This window comes from Eubalaena glacialis, chromosome 4, assembly GCF_028564815.1.
Source record: "Eubalaena glacialis isolate mEubGla1 chromosome 4, mEubGla1.1.hap2.+ XY, whole genome shotgun sequence".
Lineage (NCBI taxonomy): Eukaryota > Metazoa > Chordata > Mammalia > Artiodactyla > Balaenidae > Eubalaena > Eubalaena glacialis.
Window position 1 is genome coordinate 126,677,276 of NC_083719.1, and position 21,865 is coordinate 126,699,140.

The 21,865-nt window shown below is 35.8% G+C and overlaps 1 protein-coding gene across 7 annotated transcripts in view; it reads right to left on the reverse strand.

The window, feature by feature from the left end:
* Positions 1-21,865, reverse strand: part of CSNK1A1 (casein kinase 1 alpha 1) — a 49,177-nt gene that overhangs the window by 12,590 nt on the left and 14,722 nt on the right. For 5 of the 7 annotated variants that reach the window (XR_009700845.1, XR_009700844.1, XM_061189829.1 and 2 more), the window contains exons 3-8: positions 14,271-14,397; positions 10,835-10,933; positions 8,330-8,413; positions 4,277-4,416; positions 3,022-3,100; positions 1,963-2,037 (exon numbers count right to left, since the gene is read on the reverse strand). Coding sequence is in view for 4 of the 7 variants with exons in the window: in XM_061189829.1 (XP_061045812.1) it covers positions 1,963-2,037; positions 3,022-3,100; positions 4,277-4,416; positions 8,330-8,413; positions 10,835-10,933; positions 14,271-14,397 (604 nt within the window). In the remaining 3 variants the exon portion in view is untranslated. The remainder of the gene's footprint in view (positions 1-1,962; positions 2,038-3,021; positions 3,101-4,276; positions 4,417-8,329; positions 8,414-10,834; positions 10,934-14,270; positions 14,398-21,865) is intronic. The other 2 variants (XR_009700846.1, XM_061189832.1) reach the window with 1 other exon arrangement.

Below are 21,865 nucleotides of genomic sequence, written 5' to 3' on the forward strand. Positions count from 1 at the left end.
GTAGCTGTGGCACGGGGGCTCAGTAGTTGTGGCTTGCGGGCTCTAGAGCGCAGGCTTAGTAGCTCAGTAGTTGTGGCGCATGGGCTTAGTTACTCCACGGCATGTGGGATCTTCCCGGACCAGGACTCAAACCCGTGTCCCCTGCATTGGCAGGCAGATTCTTAACCACTGTGCCACCAGGGAAGCCCTTATAAAGTACTCTTATGCTATTTTCTTTTCCGGTGGACAGTTAAAAATACATAATAAACATATTGTACATTTTAATTTTTAAAAAACTCTCAACAGGACTTTTCAACTTTTAATATACATTCACAGTCTGTATTAATAGTATTCTGCATTTATCAAATGAACTTACTTTTACAAAAGAAAACTACCAACATGATAAGTATTTCATATGTAAAGTATGAACTATCGCTAGACCATGCCGCTGGACCATAAGACTGAAAACAATCTCACTACTTTATAGTAATACCTAATACTTCGGTGTTCATTGCACCCTGAATCAATTATATGTGTCTAATCCAGAAAGACAAATGTAGTTCACAATTTCCAGATCAAAATTAAGATGCAGCACACAAGCAGAGAATGTACTAAATCCTCCCATTCTCTTCCTGTAAAAATGGCTGACTTTTATAAGTCAAATGAAACTTTGTAAGTAAGTACTGTATGGAAAATATGATGTTTTGCTTCCTGAAGTATAAGACTTTAAAGTTATTTGGGTAAACTATAACATATGAATATTTTATTCATTAACCTAAAATGTATTTCATAATTTAAAACAAATCCCCAAAGAGTCTCAGAAAAGATCATAATTTCCCAACCCATCCCCTCTGTTTCTGTAGATATGCAGAAAAAGAGAAAGCAAATTTGTGGATGGGGAGACTCATAAAGACATCACCATTTACTCCCTTCCAAAGTACTATTTCAACTCATGCTGATTTCTCCCTTCTACCACCCAAATATGTAATTATATATTGTTTTCTAATTATTTCAGGTATGCAACTGTCACAAAGATGACCATGTGGTCTTCTTTCTATGGAAGAGACATCATGACACAAGTATCTTTCCACTCTCAACTCACGTGCCTCTCTTCAAAGTTTGAGATTTCAGAGAAATGAGCCAGATTCAAACTGCCACCCATACTGTTGGACACTTCCTATTTCTGGATTGTTCTAATCTGCTTGCCTTTGTTCCCCTAATTCCTTGATGTGCCAATTGTGGATATCCTTTCTTCTCTGGCACCAGTTTAAGAATAAGGGGAATATTTCTTAACTTAATTTTCTCATAAATTGGTTTTGAGGTTTGGAATTGAGGTTCTATTAGAAAAGTTTACTTCCTTCTTATTTTTCCTGCAATTTAAAACAGATCATAGGGCCTAAACCAGAAACATAAAACAATTATTTTAAAATGACTCATATGTTCAGGTCATTCCTTTCTAAATTTTTTTGGCTGTGTTGGGTCTTCGTTGCTGCGCGCCGGCTTTTCTCTCATTGCGGTGAGCGGGGGCCACTCTTCGTTGTGGTGAGTGGGATTCTCCTTGAGGTGGCTTCTCTCGTTGGGGTGCACAGGCTTCAGTAGTTGCAGCGTGTGGGCTCAGTATTTGTGGTACGTGGACTCCAGTAGTTGCGGCACACAGGCCCTAGAGCGCATGGGCTTCAGCAGTTGCGGTGTGTGGGCTCAGTAGTTGTGGCGTGCGGGCTTAGTTGCTCCGCAGCACGTGGGATCTTCCCGGACGAGGGATCGAACCCGTGTCCCCTGCACTGGCAGGTGGATTCTTAACCACTGCGCCACGAGGGAAGTCCTCAAGTCATTCATAAAGATACCAAGAATCAACCAAAGTAAATTTAAAACAGTAAATAGCTACTCAATAGGATGCTTAAGTTCTGAGGCTGGAAAATAAAATGTTCCTTTTTGTTCCTGGATCATTTATATTAAAAAAAAAAAATCATCATGTACACTTACCTTACATAAAACTTCAACAGGTGTGGACATCTTCTTTTCACTAATTTTTTCATACTTTTGCTTCTTTGTTGCAGCCTGTGGAAAATAAGAATCAAATCACACAGATATACTCAATATTATGAGAAGAATCTTACTAGTTTAACATACTACACATAAAAGGAAACTTGAGATTCAAGAGAAATCATAACCTAGAATAAAAAAGAAATCAAAGTATAATACATGTAATCTCCTTTTCCTAAACTGTTAACTTTTCACATGACTTTCTGCTTCAAGAACGTTTTTAGCTATTAGTAAACGGTGAGTTTAACAGGAATATGATTTAAGTAAAAATGGGTGGAGTCAAATTTGAAATGAGATTTCTGAGCCCATATTCAACAAGGGCAAAATAAGCAGATCAATACCAAACACATGTGCCTGCCCATCATTTAGTGACATTAATAACTGGTGTTATTTTTCCAGTGTAAAAATATTCACGTTGGATAAAGCTACCCACACATTGAGCAATTTGTCAAGCTCATAGATGCTCAATAAATATAGGGACCATTTACCTTTAAAGGACCAATAAAGCATCTAAACAGCCATTAAATTCTTGGACACAGTAATTTATCATTACCATACAAATACTCACAAAAGTAATGGTAAAACTCCTAACTAATGGAAACAGGTAAAATGTTAGGACAATTAAATAATATAGCTAGTATTACTGGATAAACTAGTTCTACCGTACATAAAAGTATACATTTTCAACATAATGGCAACACATCAAAATGAGAAAGTCTCCACCTTTCTTAGCCTATGTCAAGTTCCTTCCAGGTAAAGCTACTGGTTACCAATGGGTACCTGCTAATTGTCCCAAAGGAAACTGTTCCTCAAGTGTGACTGTGAGAGTCTATTAACCTAATTATTACTGAAACGATCAGATTTTATTTTACCAATAAAAGGTAAAAATAAAGTCATTCACTCTCAGAAAACCTCATACTTGAAAGGGACCTTAAAGATCATCTCCAATGTGTATTTGTATTCTTAAAACAAAAAGCTGGTGATATGAGTCTGGTTTACCTTTAGTCCTTGCCATGGCAGGCTGGTTCTATTAAAATACATCAAAACATATCCTAATGATTCCATGTCATCTCGGCGACTAGAAAAGAAAATGTAAATTTAAAGGCTGGAATTATTGTGAAGAACATGTGAAAGAAAGCCAGGTACACAAGAAAAAATGTTTCCAAGCAAGGAGAGAAACTAATTTGGTATCTTGTGCAAGAAGTTAGTTAAGGTAATTTTAAAAAAAAGTTCCTAATGGGTTACTTCTAAACAAAATTTCCTCACAGAATCCAAAATTATAAAATCCAACACGATCCTGCAACTTAACTTTTAAAGAGCAAAAAGAATTTAGCTAAATAACTTTCTAAATGAGGTTAATAAAGATGGAAGAACCATCTAGCAGGACATAAGTTTTGCAGACGCTCACAAAGATTATTTAGGGATAACGCTGAAAAAATTAACAACTTAAAGCTAATTAAACATCTATATGAATATATACACATACATACATACACATACACACTTACACACATATTCAGACAGATACATGTATTTAAGGACTGGTAATGGCCTACAGAAGATGTGAAACTATAGTTTAACCAAGGGTACTCAGATATTCATGGCTATTCCCCAAGCTTAAAAACTCATTCTCATGAAGTTCCCTAACCTGGAAGCATATCATTTCTACGCTTATTTTAAGGAGCAAAAAGAAAAATGATTGACAAAAGATGAAAGTAGATGAAAAACTAGAATTCAAGTCAGAAAATAGAAAGACCACAGAAATTAGGACAATGTTTAAACTAAATCCTATTCATTTATGTAGGGGTGGAAGAGTAGAACAGGGGATGGTCCACCAACCACATTTTGGTTTATTAGGAATCAGATAACATTTTCCTTGTAAAAATAACCAATACATTCTTCCCCTAAACTCAACTTGCATCACTAACATATAAAAAGCCCAAGATCAGTATTAAGAAAAAAAGTATTGTCTTTAGCTGCAAAAAGAAACATAAAGTTGCATTTATGCTTCTAATTTCCATCATGCAATATTTTCTCCTCAAAAGACAAGCTTCAACAAAGAAAACAAAAAGGCCTCATTTAATCGGCTTCTCTGCACTGTCCAAAGCAGCAGGTAAAAGGATTAATAAGTGTCTTTCAAATCTTCAGCCAAGAAACATCTTTAGATATTGTAAGAAACTAATTAAAATATTTTAAAAACCCATCAATGGCTTTTGCTATGGATTTGATAAACACATTAAATTTTCAAACTCACCTCTGTTCAATACCAAGATGTGCATTGATGCTAGCATATCGAGCAGTGCCAGTTAGATTTTTATCTTCTCTATATGGTATGTGTTGCCTTGTCCTGTTGTCTCTGTACTTTTTGGCCAAACCAAAATCAATAAGGAATAACTTTAAAAGAAAATAAAGAGACATTAGGTTTCCAATCTTGTTCAGTTAAACTGCTTCTTACTCATTAAATGGCATCTATTCTATTTTGTTCAATTATATTAAAATAAAGCATCATAAACAGAACAGATAATGAACAAACTTAACACTCCAATAAGCTTTTATTAGTCCTCATCAATAAATCAAGTTAAAAAAATACAGTTAAGTCAAGTGGTTGATCCCTGTCAGCTGAACAATTTCATAGGCCCAGTTCATTACACATTCAGGAGCCTGTCTTTGGAACCTCTAACATAGTGGAGGAATGTATACATGCTCAATAGCAGAGTTGCTGACAAGTGTGCTGTATGCCATAAGGAAGCCTGACATCCTGTTACACTGGTAAACAAGCATGGGGTTTTAAAAAACTAGACATAAGCTATCTGGAACTCTTCCATTCTACAAAGGCCACTCTTTAGTATGCCAACAGAATGCTCATTATCTAAAATAAGACAACTCTGAAAGTTGTATATTGACAACAAAACCAAGATTTTTATTTATAATAAATAAGCATTTTAAAACAAGCATGCATTTCATTTTATTTCCAACTGACATTTACGCATGTGAGCAGCTTAAGCTTCTGGAAAATATAACAAGTTGATCTAAAGTCTTAAAAAGCACTTAAGTATTTATTTATTTAAATAAAGGTGGCTTACAATCAGCAGTTTAAATGAGCTAACCAGAAACCAAGTAGTATTTTAGAACAAAATAATGTTTAGTGCTGTTTCATTTATATGGTACACAGGGCGTAAGATACTCATTTATAATGTAGCTAATTTTTAAAATTAATTCAGGTTTACTCTCCATGATTAAAACTTTTATACGAAGAAGAAAAAAAAAACAAAAGTATTTTGGGGGGAAAAACCCAAAGTATGTTCATATTTACCTACCTTCTAAATCAAAATAATCTTAACTTAAAATTTTATTTAGCCTTTATCATAAAATCACTTATCAAAAGTTATGTCTACAAAGTTTATCAAGCAAAGCAGGTCTATGTGCTCTTATACTATGTAGCTCTACACTATTCTTTTCTAGTTACACCTAAATTTTGTAGTTTTTCTTCCCATTAGGCTGACAATAGGTTCCTTCTGCAGTTTACAGTCTGTGATGTACTGGGAAACATGACCACCTAGCCTGTTAGGGTTTGCGTCAAAAAATAACTAAAGCAAGTTACTGATTTAAGTGAAAAAGATATGACCAAGTGCTTCTTTTAGGAGGATGAAAAATGCCTATTTCAGGCAGGCACTACAACCTAGCCTTAGTTATACACTGGATGGGAAAGACTGAGGTTTGAGCTTCTGTAACCATGTTGACAATGAAACACTTATTTTCACCTGGTCTACTACAAAGAATGAAGATTAAATTTTCAGTAAAATGTAACTGGATAATGAAAGCTCTTTAGTATGATTAAACTCACTTCTTGAACAACTGAGTTATTATAAAATAGGGACAGGAAAGTTAATGTTATAAGACACTAAGAGAAATAAAGCTCATACTCTTTAAGTTTCTTTCGATATGAAAATTGGCTCAGTACTCAAATATTAAAATGAGCAAAATATACTTATGTTAAGCAAAACAAAAATTATGACTTAAGTTCTACAGATTCACACTGAAAACAAAGGAAAAACAAACATAAAAGGACATCCAGCTTCATGGCATTTAAAAACTCTCCCAAAGAATTATGTGGGTTATGAATAAAAAGTGATAAGGACATAAACTTTCTTCTAAGGATTATTTTCTGAGATTGCTTCCTTTAGTACTCCAAATGGAGGAGAAAACAGGAACAACTCTGACATGGTTATGTCTGATAGTTACATTCATGTCTAGATTCAACAGCTCCATTTGCAACTCAATAACCACTTTCTCACAACTAAAAGACTGCTTTATAAAAACTCAGTGTTCATTAGAGTTCTTTCCTTCTACAATTCTAAAGGACAAAAACCTAACTTATTAAGAAAACAAAAATGGACAAACACTATCTTCTTAAGTATCTCAATCTTTAATATCAAAGCAAAAAAATTTTTAATTTTCTCCTCCTATAAAAACTGAAAATGAGTCAGGAAAAGTAATGTCACTGATATACAAAGGTATCCCATTTTAAGAGCAAAGAACTGAAAACTACTTAAAATTAAAAAATTTTAAATCTCTTGATAGTTCATTACCTTCTGGTACCTATCATGCTTCTTTAGTCGCTCTCTATGCACTGAATTTAAAACGAGTAAAAACACATATAATGGGAAATATTTACATGAAACCATGTCATACCAAGGATACAACCCAACAGCCGCAGATATGTAAAGGTAAAACCAAACAAGGAAAAGTCAGTATTCAACGTCATAAAATAATGTGTTTTTATAGGTCTGCATATGCAAAGAGACGTTTAAACTCTTCGGTTGTCAAGCTGCTTTCTGTGGATTTTAACTACATGTTCTAAGTAAAATTTGTGGCTGTTTTAAAGAATGCAGCATATTTTTCAAAGGAACGTGGAAATGAGTTAACGTTGGGTATGCTGGGATAACTCCATTCAGCAGACGTGCATTTTCTTCAGAAACGCTACTGCCAATTTTAGTTTTTGGTATTACAACAGTTTTTCTCCTAACCAGGAGTCACATTTTCCTGCCCTTCAGAAAATTCACAAGATTACTTTTCCTTATAACCCAGAAAACCTATTATTAAATAATTATGTTATAAAATATAAGTAAAATGTGTGAATGTATATGGATAAGTAAAAATAGGGCAGTAAAGTTGCCTTACAACGTACCTAATTACCCACCATCCCCCCTCTCTGCCCAACCAAGACCTAGTTACCACAGTTGCTATTTCTTTGTGAATAAAAATAAAATTGAATTCCTGAAACCTTTTTAACAGTGGGAGAACGTAGTTCCTGAAATAATGCTGGGCAGTATGGAAAAGGATTAAATGATTACCCAGATGATACTTGTGGTTTAATAACGGAACTACAAAGTATGCTCACATATCAAATGCAACTTTTTTCCTTTTCTGATTACTTATGTCAATACTTACTTCTCAGTGTATACTAAATTGATAAAGATTCGTTCATTCAGGAGCTTCAAAGATTAAGTACCTAAATGGTGTGATTTTTAAAAATTATTTTCCCTTGTTTATCTGAAAATTCATACAGTAATAAAGCTATCTAACTTCTACAAAAGTAAATATGAAGAGTTCTGCTTACATTTAAAAAATATTTGGAAAGTTATTGGAGTGTTTAGCCTGCTAAACACTAAATCATCAGGTTATGCATCTGTTTATCTTACTTATGTGTCACTGATGGTAATTGATAAGTGCTTCAGTTATCGTTATGTTGTTAGAATACAGTATATTCTAGTCCCAGAGCATATAATGCTCTTTAAGCATTTTATGCCACTTGTTTGAAGCTGAGAAAATTCTTATATTGAGGTAATCAATTCTAGAAAAACTAGATCTGAAATCTGATCTACACTTACCTAAAGTACGCTAGGGAAGGGGAAGAGAGTTGATGCAGAATATCATCATTCAGCAGTAATGCAACTCCAAATTATTTTTAAAAATTGAACAGTCTATCTCAAGTTTACCATTAGGTAAAGAATTTCAATGGTAGACCAACACATTTCCTCATGTGGATGTTAGAGATCTAAACATAATCCTGTTTTCATTTAGGTTTTCTCTAAATTTTACAAACTTTAAGCAAAAGCCACAAAGAAACATCTTAGTAATATTATATGTTTGCCAAGTATGTCTGAATAATGCCAACGTAAGAGGTGCTTGAGCAAGATCTACATTCTCCAGAATTAAAACAAAACAAAAATAATCAAAATAAAACAATAAGAAAGAAAAGCACATGAATTTGGGATTGAGGTTGGAATAGGAGACAGTTTCAGACCTGGTTTAATCCTGAGAAAGATGGGTCCTGAGAAGTACTAACAGTCATGCTTCTTTTCCTCTTCCCCACTGGAGATTCTAAACACTAAACAGACAATAGAGGGTGGCAGTGCATCAAACAGTATTGCTTACATTGCAACAATGGCCGGCGCAGACAGGCAACACCGAGGCATTAGAGAAAGAACAGGGTAGCCAAATGCCATCCTTCTTCCACCAAGCACTGTAGCTTCTCAGTTTTCCAAATAAGAATCACATGCTTAAGAACATTTGAATTCTGGAAAATACTCAGGTTTTTAATGCCACTATATTGTGTCACTGCCTGAAACAGGGATAGCAATGGTGACATTTGGCTCTTTAATTTATTAATAAAAAAGGGGGGAATTTGGATCTGCAATCTTTGGTACCACAATCTGCCCTTCCCCTAAAAAAGATTGTACAGGGGAAAAAAATCTTCAGTAAGGAAGAGGTAGAAGGCATTTAGTCACCTTAAAATTTATTTTCGTAAGCATGCAGGGCTGATTACTGGAAGAGATGAGCAAATTCACTACGATTGGAGTGACTACTCCTAAATATCAAATTCAGAACAATTTTCCAAATAAGAAATTTGACTTTAAAAATCAACCTCAAAAGCGCCCCCCACCCCACCAACTCTTTACCCACAAATAGAAAACTACTGGAACAAGCTGACCAAAGAATCCAGTCTCATACAACTGGTATATTTCAAACTACAATACAGAAAACACTAAAAACCAACTACATAAACAAAACACTAATCTAAAATGTTCAAGAACAACATTTAGAATTTGAGTCTTAGGTAAAACACTGCACTTCTAACCCTAGGGTCTCTCTGAATCTGTTTAACAGCAAAGCAGCTTCACAATATTCTTTTTAATATCTCTAAAAGAGGATACAAGATTCTAAAAAGGTTTACGTATCACTGGTCAATTTGGATTTCCTAACACAACTATGTGATTAATAAGCTATTTTAAAGGGGGGAAAAAAGCAAAGAGGTATTATCTAGGCCATCATTAAATTTAAGACAAAAACCATGTACTGCAATGTCAACATGCAGAACATGGATCTCATGAGGATAATGGGTCTTTAGCAGGAAGAAAATGGGAAGAAAAGGGCTGGGAAATGGTCAAAAGATTAGGGTCATACTGACAAAATTGCCCCCCAAAATTAAGACTAGTAATTTTTCAATTAAATTACCAGGTTTTATAGTAACAATTAAGAACCTGGATGCTTCAAAGAGAGAAGCCACATAACATTTAAAAAAAAAAAAAAAAAGATGCAATTGGGAATGGCAAGAAAGGTTGTATGTAGATTTAAACACCTTCTATTATTTAAAGCTCAGCTTTCAACAAAAAAATTTAAATTCCTAAAACTTGGTCAGACCAACATTAATGTCTCACGCATTAACAAATAACACCAGTTCTAATGGTAATGGCTCCAAGTTGGCATTCATACAGGCAAACAAAGGTAAACATTTATAGCTAGACCTAAAAACACCAAACATTCCCTAATGCTTTAATAAAACAAATGGGAATGTTCCTTCCAAAAACAAAACAAAACAAAAAACACAAAAAACAAAAAACCCCCAAGTTGTCCTGAAGTTGAGAATTTCTATGAGATCATCAGATCATAACATGCTTAGTGCATTGCCAATGCTGCCTGTCTGCCCGAGCTCAACATTGAATAAATAAAAGCAATTCACTCAGTAAAACTAATCATTGCAGAAAAAATTCAACACAATTAGTTTTTAACTGCAATCATGCGTCACTAGCTAAAACCCAATCTCCCCATAAGTTCAACCATTCTGCAGCCCCCAATGAACACTAATTTCATTGTATGTATGTTCATTTCACTTGTCTACACTTTCCTTTGAAAAGGAGAGGAGAAGAGGGGTGGAGACCCCACCCAACTTGGCACCCAAATAAGAAACTGTCAACTACTTTTGAAGCAGGCCCAAAAGTTATCCTTTTGAATACACAAATCCAAGGACTGAAGAATTCTCATTATCAACCATGCTTAGTCAGCAAATGTTAACGCCATGGTGACAGATGGGTCAGTGGTTCCCACGCTGGCACAAGCACATATATTACAAAAACCCACACTTCAGAGACAAAGGTTAAAATCTGATTTTTAGCATTCAGGAAGAAAAGTACATGGGGTTTTGTTTGTTTTTTGTTTGCTAGCTATTCGAATGAATGAAAAATAGATACAACTGTTCAATAGTTAAATAATATAGATGATTACATTTCACTATAAAGCCCTTGGAATTTTATATTTCCATATAAATAACTAACCTTGGTTGGGTAAGTTGGAGAGAATTTATTTCAAGTTATTAAGTTAACAGATTATCCTTCTAGTACAATCTTTTAAAGCAATTATCAATAGCAAATTCAACTTACTATGACTCTTAATTTAAAGACTGAAAGTTCACCAAAGCAATTCTTGAAGTTTTTTACTCTTTGTTCCTTCATGCAAAGAACATGTGACTAACCTTATTACAGTGACGCCCAATACCCATTAAGAAGTTATCTGGTTTAATGTCTCTGTGTATAAAATTCTTTGTATGCACATATTCAATTCTACTGATCATCTGGAAAAAAGGGGAGGAGGAGAGAAAATTAAGTGATTTGTATTAAGTGACAAAAGAAAACATTATTTCTGAATTACTTCAATATGTCAATTATTTTTCAAGATCACAGGTATACTTTATTAACTTTATTTAGAGTTCACAAAGACAATGCTAGTCAAAATTAAAAAGAAAGGGCAACCAGGCACTGCATTTACCTCTAGACTGATGGATATATAAGCATAAACCAGAAGTGTTCTTTAGGCTTATTCTTTCAATATTAATGATTATAAACATGATAGTAGCAAAACATGACCTGATAGCAAAAAATGGTTTTATTTTTAAATTACAAAAGTAATACATTTAGAATTGTTTCAGTTGTTGTAATAAATTATATAAAGTAAAAGCCAATCCTATGCCCCCTGACATACCTATATAAAAACAGCCTGCTACTGCCCAGATCTATTTCCATGCTCTTATATACGTACACACATAAACTCACATGTGCTTGGGAGTAAGGGGTGTTGACCAATTGATATAGTAGTTATAAGTTGTTGTTATTGCTTTAAATTGAAATAGAAGCAGTCCACTCACTTTATTATTGTTCACTTGTTTTTAACTAATTATAACTCAAACATTCCTGGAAGTTGGTACCATACAATGTAAGCATGTAACTTTTTATACAAATGGGGACATATACACGCTGGGTTTCCTTTCTTGCATGCTTTTTGGACTCTCCCATGATTTTTCTCCATACTTGTATGATCATATTCCAAAACTGAATAATAAACATGCCATTCTAACAAGCTTTTCTTAATTTCTTGGAAATTCTGCCTCGTCAAGTGGTATGGTCTTAGCATTCTTTTTTTTTTTAAATTAATTAATTTATTTATTTATGGCTGTGCTGAGTCTTCGTTTCTGTGCGAGGGCTTTCTCTAGTTGCGGCAAGTGGGGGCCACTCTTCATCGCGATGCGCGGGCCTCTCACTATCGCAGCCTCTCTTGTTGCGGAGCACAGGCTCCAGACACGCAGGCTCAGTAATTGTGGCTCACGGGCCCAGTTGCTCCGCGGCATGTGGGATCCTCCTAGACCAGGGCTCGAACCCGTGTCCCCTGCATTGGCAGGCAGACTCCCAACCACTGCGCCACCAGGGAAGCCCTTAGCATTCTTTTTAATGGCTATAAATATTCTATGGCACAGATGGAAGTACTCCCCAATTATCCCCTAACTCACGGTATTCCCATTATTTCCAATATTCTCCCACCATAAACAATAATGCTACTAATAATACTTAAATCTATCCTTACCTACTAGTGCTTTTATTTCTATGGGTTATAAATCCCATACTATTACAGCAGAGTTGCTGGGCTGAAAGGTACGTATTTTTTTCATTTTGATAGGTGCCATCAGACTGCCCATCAAAATAGCCTGTAACAACTCATTTTTTTCAGCAGTAGTGTTCTTTTTCCCACTAGCAAAGTTATTTCAGTTGTTTCTAAATTTTGCCAATTTGACAGGTACTGACCTCGCTTATTTCCCTAACAGTTTGGAAACCTGCTCATTTTTACCGACCTTTTGGATTTAGTACTATTCTATGAACTGTCAATCTATACTTGTCCAGTATTCTTTTGGCTTGTCCTTTTCTTGCCAATTTTTAAGAATTCTTTGCATACAACAGACAATCTTTTATCAGTCATTTGTTATGTAAATAGATTTAAATTTTGAAAAATTTGTCTTTTAACTCTGGCATCTCTTCTATAATAGTTTTAATTTCCAAATTATCAACTATGTCTACCTTTTCTGTAAAATACTTACAAGTTGTATTTGAAAGTGTTTTCCATGTGCAAAGGCTGCCAACATTATCTTTCTACCCATATGTTCTTGCTCTTCTAGTAGTATATGTCAGGATTCTATTTTTTACTTGGCCTCATTTTCTCTAGAGCTTTTATCACCATGGATATACAGATTCTAAATCTTACTCCTCTACCTTGGCAAATGTCTTTTGAAGCCAAATTGTAATCTCTGGCTTAAACTATTCATACTCTCAAGGAAGTAGATGTATACAATATTCAAATAGCATCTTTAGGTACAGCAGCAACTCATATATTAAAGAAGTAAAACAAAACCAATGGCTCACTTATGTACATATTTGTCCTAGCTAAGTAATACCCATAATTAAACTATGAGTATTAACTCACAGGGGAAAGGTGGGGCAAAAGACAAATTAATAGCACAAACTACAGACTACTTCAAGTGTTGCCTGTCATCTACAGAGCAAGACTCAGCTGTTTCCTTCTTAAACAAATGCTTTCCTGCAACCCCCTTTCCTAAATTACATTCTTTCTCTGATGTTATTAGTGTATCCAACATATAGACTTCTATGACAGAACCCTTGCATTTTTCTCCACTAAACTCTATGCTCCTAGAGGGAAGAGACTAGTTCTTATTCTTCTTTGTACATCCCAGTGTTAAGTACAATGGCAGGCCCTGAATAAATGTTCACTGTATGAATGCCTATGTGTTACTGAGCCTACAGAATATAAACTCTTTTATTAAGATTCATTCACATGTCATATTAAGAGGTTTTAATCATAAATTCCTTGACATTTACCTATTACCTTTGACCATATTATCTGTTTCTTCAAGGCTTGTTTCTGACCCTATATTCCCCATCTTAAAATTCTTTTAAACTAATTTTCTTTATTTCCTTTAGTTCAAAAAAATCTAATCTTTGGCTTTAAAACAATTTCATCTAACCTCCAGCCGATGAATAAATCTAACTCATGACATAAAAATTTCCCTGGTTTTGTTTAACTATTACCAATGGCCGAGAATCCTTTACTTCAAGAGCATCTACCTGGTCAAAAATTATTCCTTAAATTACTTCAGTACCTTATTTCCTCAAAAATACACCTTTCATAAGGATTCAACACGTAATACATAGCATTCAATTTGCTTAATTTAAACAAAATTTCAATATATACATATTTATCTATATTTATATACACACATACACTCCAAATCCTTTCTTCAAACAAAATCTTATAAGGAAACCTGCTATATTCAACACTAAAACAAATACACTCTATCTGATGGGAGCAGCTTGAAAACTAGTCTACAGGTGAGTAATAAACTAGTATAATCCGTTTTTGTCCTATACCCATGAGAAAACATCTACAAGTCATATTAGAGTAATACACTTGAATGACTATACCTTACTATGAATCTTTTTTTGCTGATCCAAACGTTAAACGTGACACACAGGACTATAATACTCTGGTTTACACACATTTAAATTACAGTTAAGTAGTTGTAAACAGTAGTATTTCTTAGTTTTTATTCTCATAAAAGTTTCACATACCTGGTCAGCTAACATAAGTACAGTTTTCATTGTGAACCTTCTTGAACAGAAATTGAAGAGGTCTTCGAGGCTGGGTCCAAGAAGATCCATGACTAGCACATTGTAGTCTTTTTCCTGACCATACCACCTAATAAAATGAAAGGGGGAAAAGGGAGGGCATTATAAAAAGCTGATTACCACTTAACATCACCAAATTTTAAAAAATTTGAATAAGACAGTTTTTCCTCTCTGGTTAGGTTTTATTTAGGGTTAAGTTTTCCGCTATTCAGCTGATGAACTCACTGACTGACTACATTGCCCAACACAAGGTAAAGAGATTTTTTCCTGTCAAGCAACCCATTGTCCAATTAAGTCAGTACTTGTGTGGCAGCCTTAACATTCCTCTTAACCAGGGCAGCTGAATTCTATATCCATCCACCACTGATTCCTGAGACCATGGGCAAGTTTCTTAACCTCACCTGGTCTTACTTTTTAACTGAAGAAATGAAGGAGATTCTACTAGTCATTCCAAAATGTTTCAGAAAGCAAAGATCCCTTTTACTATAACTCATGTTCCATTTCCTACCAAGTTGTATTAATAAGGAGTCACATTTTTGCTTAGTTCCCGATCACAGAAAACAATCATATTACCACAAAGATGACATTTGCTTTTTACTGGAAGAATCATGCTTTAATTATCCGTTGCTGTATTACCGTGGATATACAATTTGTCCCCAATAACTCTAGGAATATCAACTGCTAATTTCAGAGACTACAAGAACTGGAAATCACTGCAATAAATGATTTCAAGTTTCTATATGCCTGTAAGTCTGGTAAGGGTAATTTCCTGAAAATAAGCACTACCATTTTTATTTCAAACTTATCTAGATTATGAATTTTGCTTGGGGGACATCCCTGGAGGTCCAGTGGTTGGTTGGGACTCCGTGCTTCCACTGCAGGGGGCACGGGTTCGATCGCTGGTCAGAGAACTAAGATCTTTTATGCCGTGTGGCACAGCCCCCCACCCCCCAAAAAAAAGAAAAAAAAGGCATTTTGCCATTATTTAAAATGTTAAAAAAAACAAAACAAAACAGGAAGTTATTTTAAAGCTAGACTGGAGTGATTTCTTTGTTAACTCTAATAAGAAATGATACCTGGATTTACCATTTGAGAAGTTTATGTGTTTTAAAAATATTCATAACAGGGAAAAAAGGCTTAAAAAAATCTGTGTCAAAGGCATTAATGAGTATCAGTTTAGTGGAAAACCGTTCAGTGTTTTTGGTTTGTTTTATAATTTTATTTATTTATTTATTTTTGGCTGCGTTGGGTCTTCACTGCTGCACGTGGGCTTTCTCTAGTTGCAGCGAGCGGGGGCTACACTTCGTTGTGGTGCGCGGGCTTCTCGTTGCGGTGGCTGCTCTTGTTGCGGAGCACAAGCTCTAGGTGCACGGGCTCTAGAGCACAGGCTCAGTAGTTGTGGCACATGGGCTTAGTTGCTCCGCAGCATGTGGGATCTTCCTGGAGCAGGGATTGAACCCATGTCGCCTTCACTGGCAGGCGGATTCTTAACCACTGCGCCACCAAGGAAGTCCCCTGTTTAGTGTTTTTAGTGCTATTTCTTTCTTAAAATTTTGCTCTAATATGTTATTTTGTTATAAAAGAAAATTAAGACTGAAACTAGAGAATGGGGATTTAGTATCTTAATAACTGTATTTTTCTAGAAAATGCAAAACCAGCTACTTAAGCATGGTCTCATATTCAGATCCAATAAATACGCTCCCTAGAATCTTATGTAAAAGATCTTAAGGTGACTAGGCTTAAAAAGCTCACATTCCTTCCTACGCTTTTGCTTCAGCTGTTCCCGAGGACTACTACTTCGCACACATGATACACGAATAACTACCATTGAACACACAAAGGAATTCATTTTCACATGTCTTTGCAGAAAAAGGTAGCCTGATGGGGAAAGTTTCTGCTTAACCTTATAGAGATTGTGCCCACTAGCCTAAGAAAAGCAACAGATGTACCAATCTGCTAATGGCAGAGTTGATCTGTCCTTATTGCATCGAAAACTATGTTCAAAGCTGCTGCAATTATCCCTTTTCAATCCTTTATTTTCCATATAGGAATTCAACACCCTTCACATACATTCCAACATTTATCAACACTTGAAAGAAAAGCTCACAGTGGTGGGTTTAAGAATCTGCCTTCCAATGCAGGGGACACGGGTTTGATCCCTGGTCGGGGAACTAAGATCCCACATGCCACGGGGCAACTAAGCCTGCGTGCCACAACTACTGAGCCCTTGCACCACAAATAGAGAGAAGCCCGCGAGCAGAAATGAAGAGCCCGCTCGCCACGATGAAAGATCCCACGTGCCACTAGTAAGACCCGACACAGCCAAATAAATAAATAAATATTAAAAAAAAAAGATAAGTGATGAACAAAGTGAATAGGTTATTTCTCCTTTCCTGATTCCTCTGTTTTGTCTTCCTTCTCTTTTTTCTTCTTTCTTTACTTAATGGCAGAGGCAAATCTGTGCTAGGAAGCTGTCAGAAAACTTCAAAGCCAGTCCTTGCCATTACAAACATCCAATACTAAGAATTATGGCAGATTTTTAATAAAATCTAATTTATCTAGCTTTTAAAGAAAAATAAATGATTCTATACAAAAACACCAAATCCAGAAAGAGCTAATAAGGCAGTGATGGGAAGTCGCTAAAAATCAAAGGCAAAAGAGAAAGCACAAATCAACTCTCATAAGACTACATCTCATGTCTACATCAACAAATTTGTACCAATGGCTCCCTAACAAAATTACAATAAAGTGAATTTTACAACCATCCAACCCAAACTACAAACTTGAAATGTCAAAGGCACTAATTCATACTTCACATCTTCATGCAATCACACAATTTCATAAAGCACTTTGTGGGAAGTCATATGTAAAGTAAGCCTTTAACAGAATACTCTCATAATAATTAGAAACAAGGGGGAATTAGATGAATTTGGAAACACACTTAAAAAAAACCAAACAAGTTATTAGGCATTTTTCTCCTTATTGCTTAAGTGTATGAGTTTAAGACATAGTCCCTATTCTCAGTATCAAGAAGACAATCCATAAAAAAACAACTAAAACATAAATGATTCAAAGGCATTTTCCTCCATGGTGCAACTACAGCACTTCTAAAATAATTAGGTCTTTCTGCTTAGAAATTGGTATGCTTAGAAATTGGTATTATAACTCCTTAAACCTAAGAGACAGGTGTTTCTTTCATTCTTCCTTTTGATCTCAAGGAATATATAACTTATTTCTCTAAACCTAACACCTCACACCCTCCCCATCTGTGCTTTCCACCTGTGTAACCGATCCCAACATTATTACACACAGATTAGGAGCCAGGAACAGCCTTCTGCTTATCCAAATCCTACTTACTCAGTTTCTACCTTCACCTCCACGTTTTCCACTTTTATTCTGCAAGCTGCTAACTCTCCATTTTCAATTGCAACATCCTAATACCCAGCTGACAAAGAAATCTTCCTTAAGTAGCCTATCCCACATTGGTCTCCCGTTTCACAGAATTCCTATAGCCACTGACTACTGCTTATATCCAAGATCTAACCCCTTGACAATACAAATATTCAGGTACTGTTACTTTGGCGTTCCTCTCTCTACACCTGTAAGATAAAACTTACTGTTTGTCTTATGTCTTCATAGAACCTGGGTAATGAGCAAGCACTAAGCTGATTCTCTGAGATCATTTAAGTTTGCAGACAATCTGAAACCCACAAACATGAAAACCTCACTCCTATTCTCCACTTTCTAGGTGCCTTCAACCAGAAACTCAGGTCTTATCTTTAGACATTTTTCAACGTAAGCAGCAATGTGTTGCTACTAAGTACACTATGGTAAAGTAATGTGCACACTGTAGGTAACTCAGATACTTATGAAATTAAAAACAAACTGGTTTGATTTGGACCTTATTCTTCCTAATAGTTTCAAAAGATGCAGAAGAATCAAGTAATTTAATGGATGAAAGTTAAAAAAAAGGGGGGGGGCAGGGTCTCGTTTACTATTTGTTTGTTTCAAATCAATGTCTTTAGACTTAGTGTTGCCTGACCAATCAAGGAAGTAGGCCAAGGAATGAGCTCGCAACTTAGAAAACCATCATTTCTTACTGAGAGCATAAAAAAGGTACCTTAAGGTCTGAAGAAGATGCTAAGAGAAGGCAAGGTCCATCTCTCTGATCTTATTTCCTTCCTCTAAACCCATATCCAAACTAGTTCTAGTTAAAAAATTAAGAAACAGATAAAAAGCATAAGCCTAAGATAATACATGCACAAGTCAATGGGGCTGACCAAAAAATGCTAACAGAATTCAGAAAAAGCAAACGATCAGTGGGAACTACATCTGTCCAAAGAAAGAAACCTAGTGAAAATGGTCTGTTACCAGTCATATCCTGAAGGAGGGATAATATTTTGATACGTAAGGTAGAGAAAAGATGTGCTAAGGGCTTCCCTGGTGGCGCAGTGGTTAAGAATCCACCTGCCAATGCAGGGGACACGGGTTCGAGCCCTGGTCCAGGAAGATCCCACATGCCGCAGAGCAGCTAAGCCTGTGTGCCACAACTACTAAGCCTGTGCTCTAGAGCCCGCGAATCACAACTACTGAAGCCCGCGCGCCTAGAGCCCATGCTCCACAGCAAGAGAAGCCACTGCAATGAGAAGCCCGCGCACCACAACGAAGAGTAGCCCCCGCTCGCCGCAACTAAAGAAACCCCGTGTGCAGCAACGAAGACCCAACACAGCCAAAAATAAAAAAAAATAAAAAAAAAAAGATGTGCTAGGCAGAGGCAAGAATAGACCATGGGCTCGCATAAAGGGGCGAATCAAAGTGACTGATAGTTTGGGGCTATATTATAGACTCTTGAATACCAGGCTAATGTGCTTTAAATTCTATAGATAACTGAGGAATTATCAGTAGAGTATGGCATAATATAATTAAGTATTAAGAGTTGGCCTTGGTATCGGTATGCAATATGGAAACTGGGGACTAGGGGAAGGAGTGACAATGACATGAGAACCAATTAGAAGAGTTATAGCTGAAGATGTGGAGCTAGAGGTTTCTTTTCTCTAATAAATCTCGATGAAAATGGAAATACCTTAGAAAAGAAATAAAATGACTGAAATGAAATATTTTAGGTATTGCTATGAGACCCAAGGACTTCCAAGAACAGTAAATCAGTGTAATTATCGTAAATACTCAGTTCAGATTAAAGGACCTAAATATGCCCATCCCTATGACTGTAACAATAACAACAACAAAAAAGAACATTTGTTTAACGTAGGTCTTCCCCCTCTGACTTGATTGGTGACAGTTAATTTTATGCATCAACCCGACTGGGCTAAGGGATTCTGAAATAGCTGATAAAACATGAAACAGTATGTGAAGGTATCTCCAGAAGAGATTAGCATCTGAATGACAGGCTAAGTAAAGAAAATCACCCTCCCTAAAGTGGGGTACCTGAACAGAATAAAAAGGCAGAGGAAGAGAAATTTCCCTCTCTGCTAGAGCTGCAACATTCATCTTCCATCTTCTGCTCTAGGACATCCGTGCTCCTGGTTTTCAGACCTTAGGACTCAAACTGGGACGTAAATCATTGGCTCCCCTGGTCTCACGCCTTTAGGCTTGATCCAGAACTACACTGCTGGTTTTCCTGGGCTTCCAGCTTAGAGACCACAAGTCATGGGACTTCTTTTTTTTTTTGAATTTTATTTTTTATACAGCAGGTTCTTATTAGTTATCTATTTTATACATATTAGTGTATATACGTCAATCAAAATCTCCCAATTCATCCCACAACCACCACTCCCCCAGCCACTTTACCCCCTTGGTGTCCACATGTTTGTTCTCTACATCTGTGTCTCTATTTCTGCCCTGCAAAGCGGTTCATCTGTACCATTTTTCTAGGTTCCACATATATGCGTTAATATACGATATTTGTTTTTCTCTTTCTGACTTACTTCACTCTGTATGACAGTCTCTAGATCCATCCACGTCTCTACAAATGACCCAATTTCGTTCCTTTTTGTGGCTGAGTAATATTCTATTGTATATATGTACCATATCTTCTTTATCCATTCGTCTGTCGATGGGCATTTAGTTTGCTTCCAGGTCATGGGACTTCTTAGCATCCATAATCGTGTGAGCAAGTCCCTCATAACAAATCTCTTTCTGTCTATCTATAAATATATCTCGTTTTATTGCTCTTTGCAGGTATCACGTTTTTTACAAACTGTGGCAACCCTGCCTTGAACAAATCCATCGGCACCATTTTTCCAACAGTATATGCTCACTTTGTGTCTCTGTCACATTTTCATTATTTTTATATTTTTGTTATTATTATATTTGTTATGGTGATGATCTGTGATCTTTATTTTTGATGTTATTATTGCAAAAAGTTACCACTCGCTGAAAGCACAGATGATGGTTAGCACTTTTTGGCAATAAAGTATTTTTAAATTAAGGTAGGTACAATTTTTTTGGACATAATGCTATTGCACACCTAATAGACTACAGTATAGTGTAAACATAATTTTTAATGCACTGGGAAACCAAAAAATTCATGTGACTGCTTTATTGTGGTATTCTGGAACTGAACCCAAAATAACTCTGAGGTATGCCTGTATATATGATCCATCAGTTCTATTTCTTTGGAGAATCCTAGTATAATAGGGGCAGCCATTTTATGTCTTGTTCACAACTCTATATTCCCAGCATCCAGCACAATGCCTTACATGCAGGAAATGCTCAGTAACATCTGCTGAATTAAAGAATAAAAAAGCTGTATTAGAGGTTTTTACCAGGCTAGGGCATGCTTGACGTGGCAGATGAGGAAAACAAAAATACTCCCTGTACCGAAAGTATAAAGTCATCAGGAAGTATCTACTCATCTTTGATTCAAATAATTATAAAAGTTTAGAAGTGACAGTCGTAACAGATAAATGTCTTTTCCTATGCCATTTATCTTCCCATCTTTAGATTATTAATGTCAGAGTCTTCACTGAACTAAAAGTATGAGCACTGAATCAGTGCTGTAATATACCCATTTTCATAGCATCTACATTCTCAAGACACTGTATCTCAAACTTAGTCTCTTGCCAACTTATCATCATCCAACTTTTATGTTCCTCTTTATGAGAGTAGAACTTAAGGACCTGGTCTAGTACAATCTCGCGCAACTCTACGAACTAGCTCAAATTCCCCCTTTAGGTTGCTACTGCTAACAGTTCCAGCCACCCTACTCTCTTTTGTCTGAATTCCTTTTAATGTTCCTATACATTAATATTTATGTGCACCATCCTTAACAGTAGAATTTTGCCTTTCATAATATTATAAAAACTATAGATAGCTCTTCTTCCCATCCTTCAACAGCACCCAAATTACCATGGGCCAAAAAAAATCACCTATAGGCAATTCTTGTTTATCTTTTCCTGTATCTTTCTTCTTGCTTCTCATTGTAATCATGCCATGTTGCCTTCTTTTCCCTTTTTGTTTTGTTTCTGGCGTGAGTGTGTCGGGGTTAACAATTCATTTAAAACAGTTAAGAAAGGCAC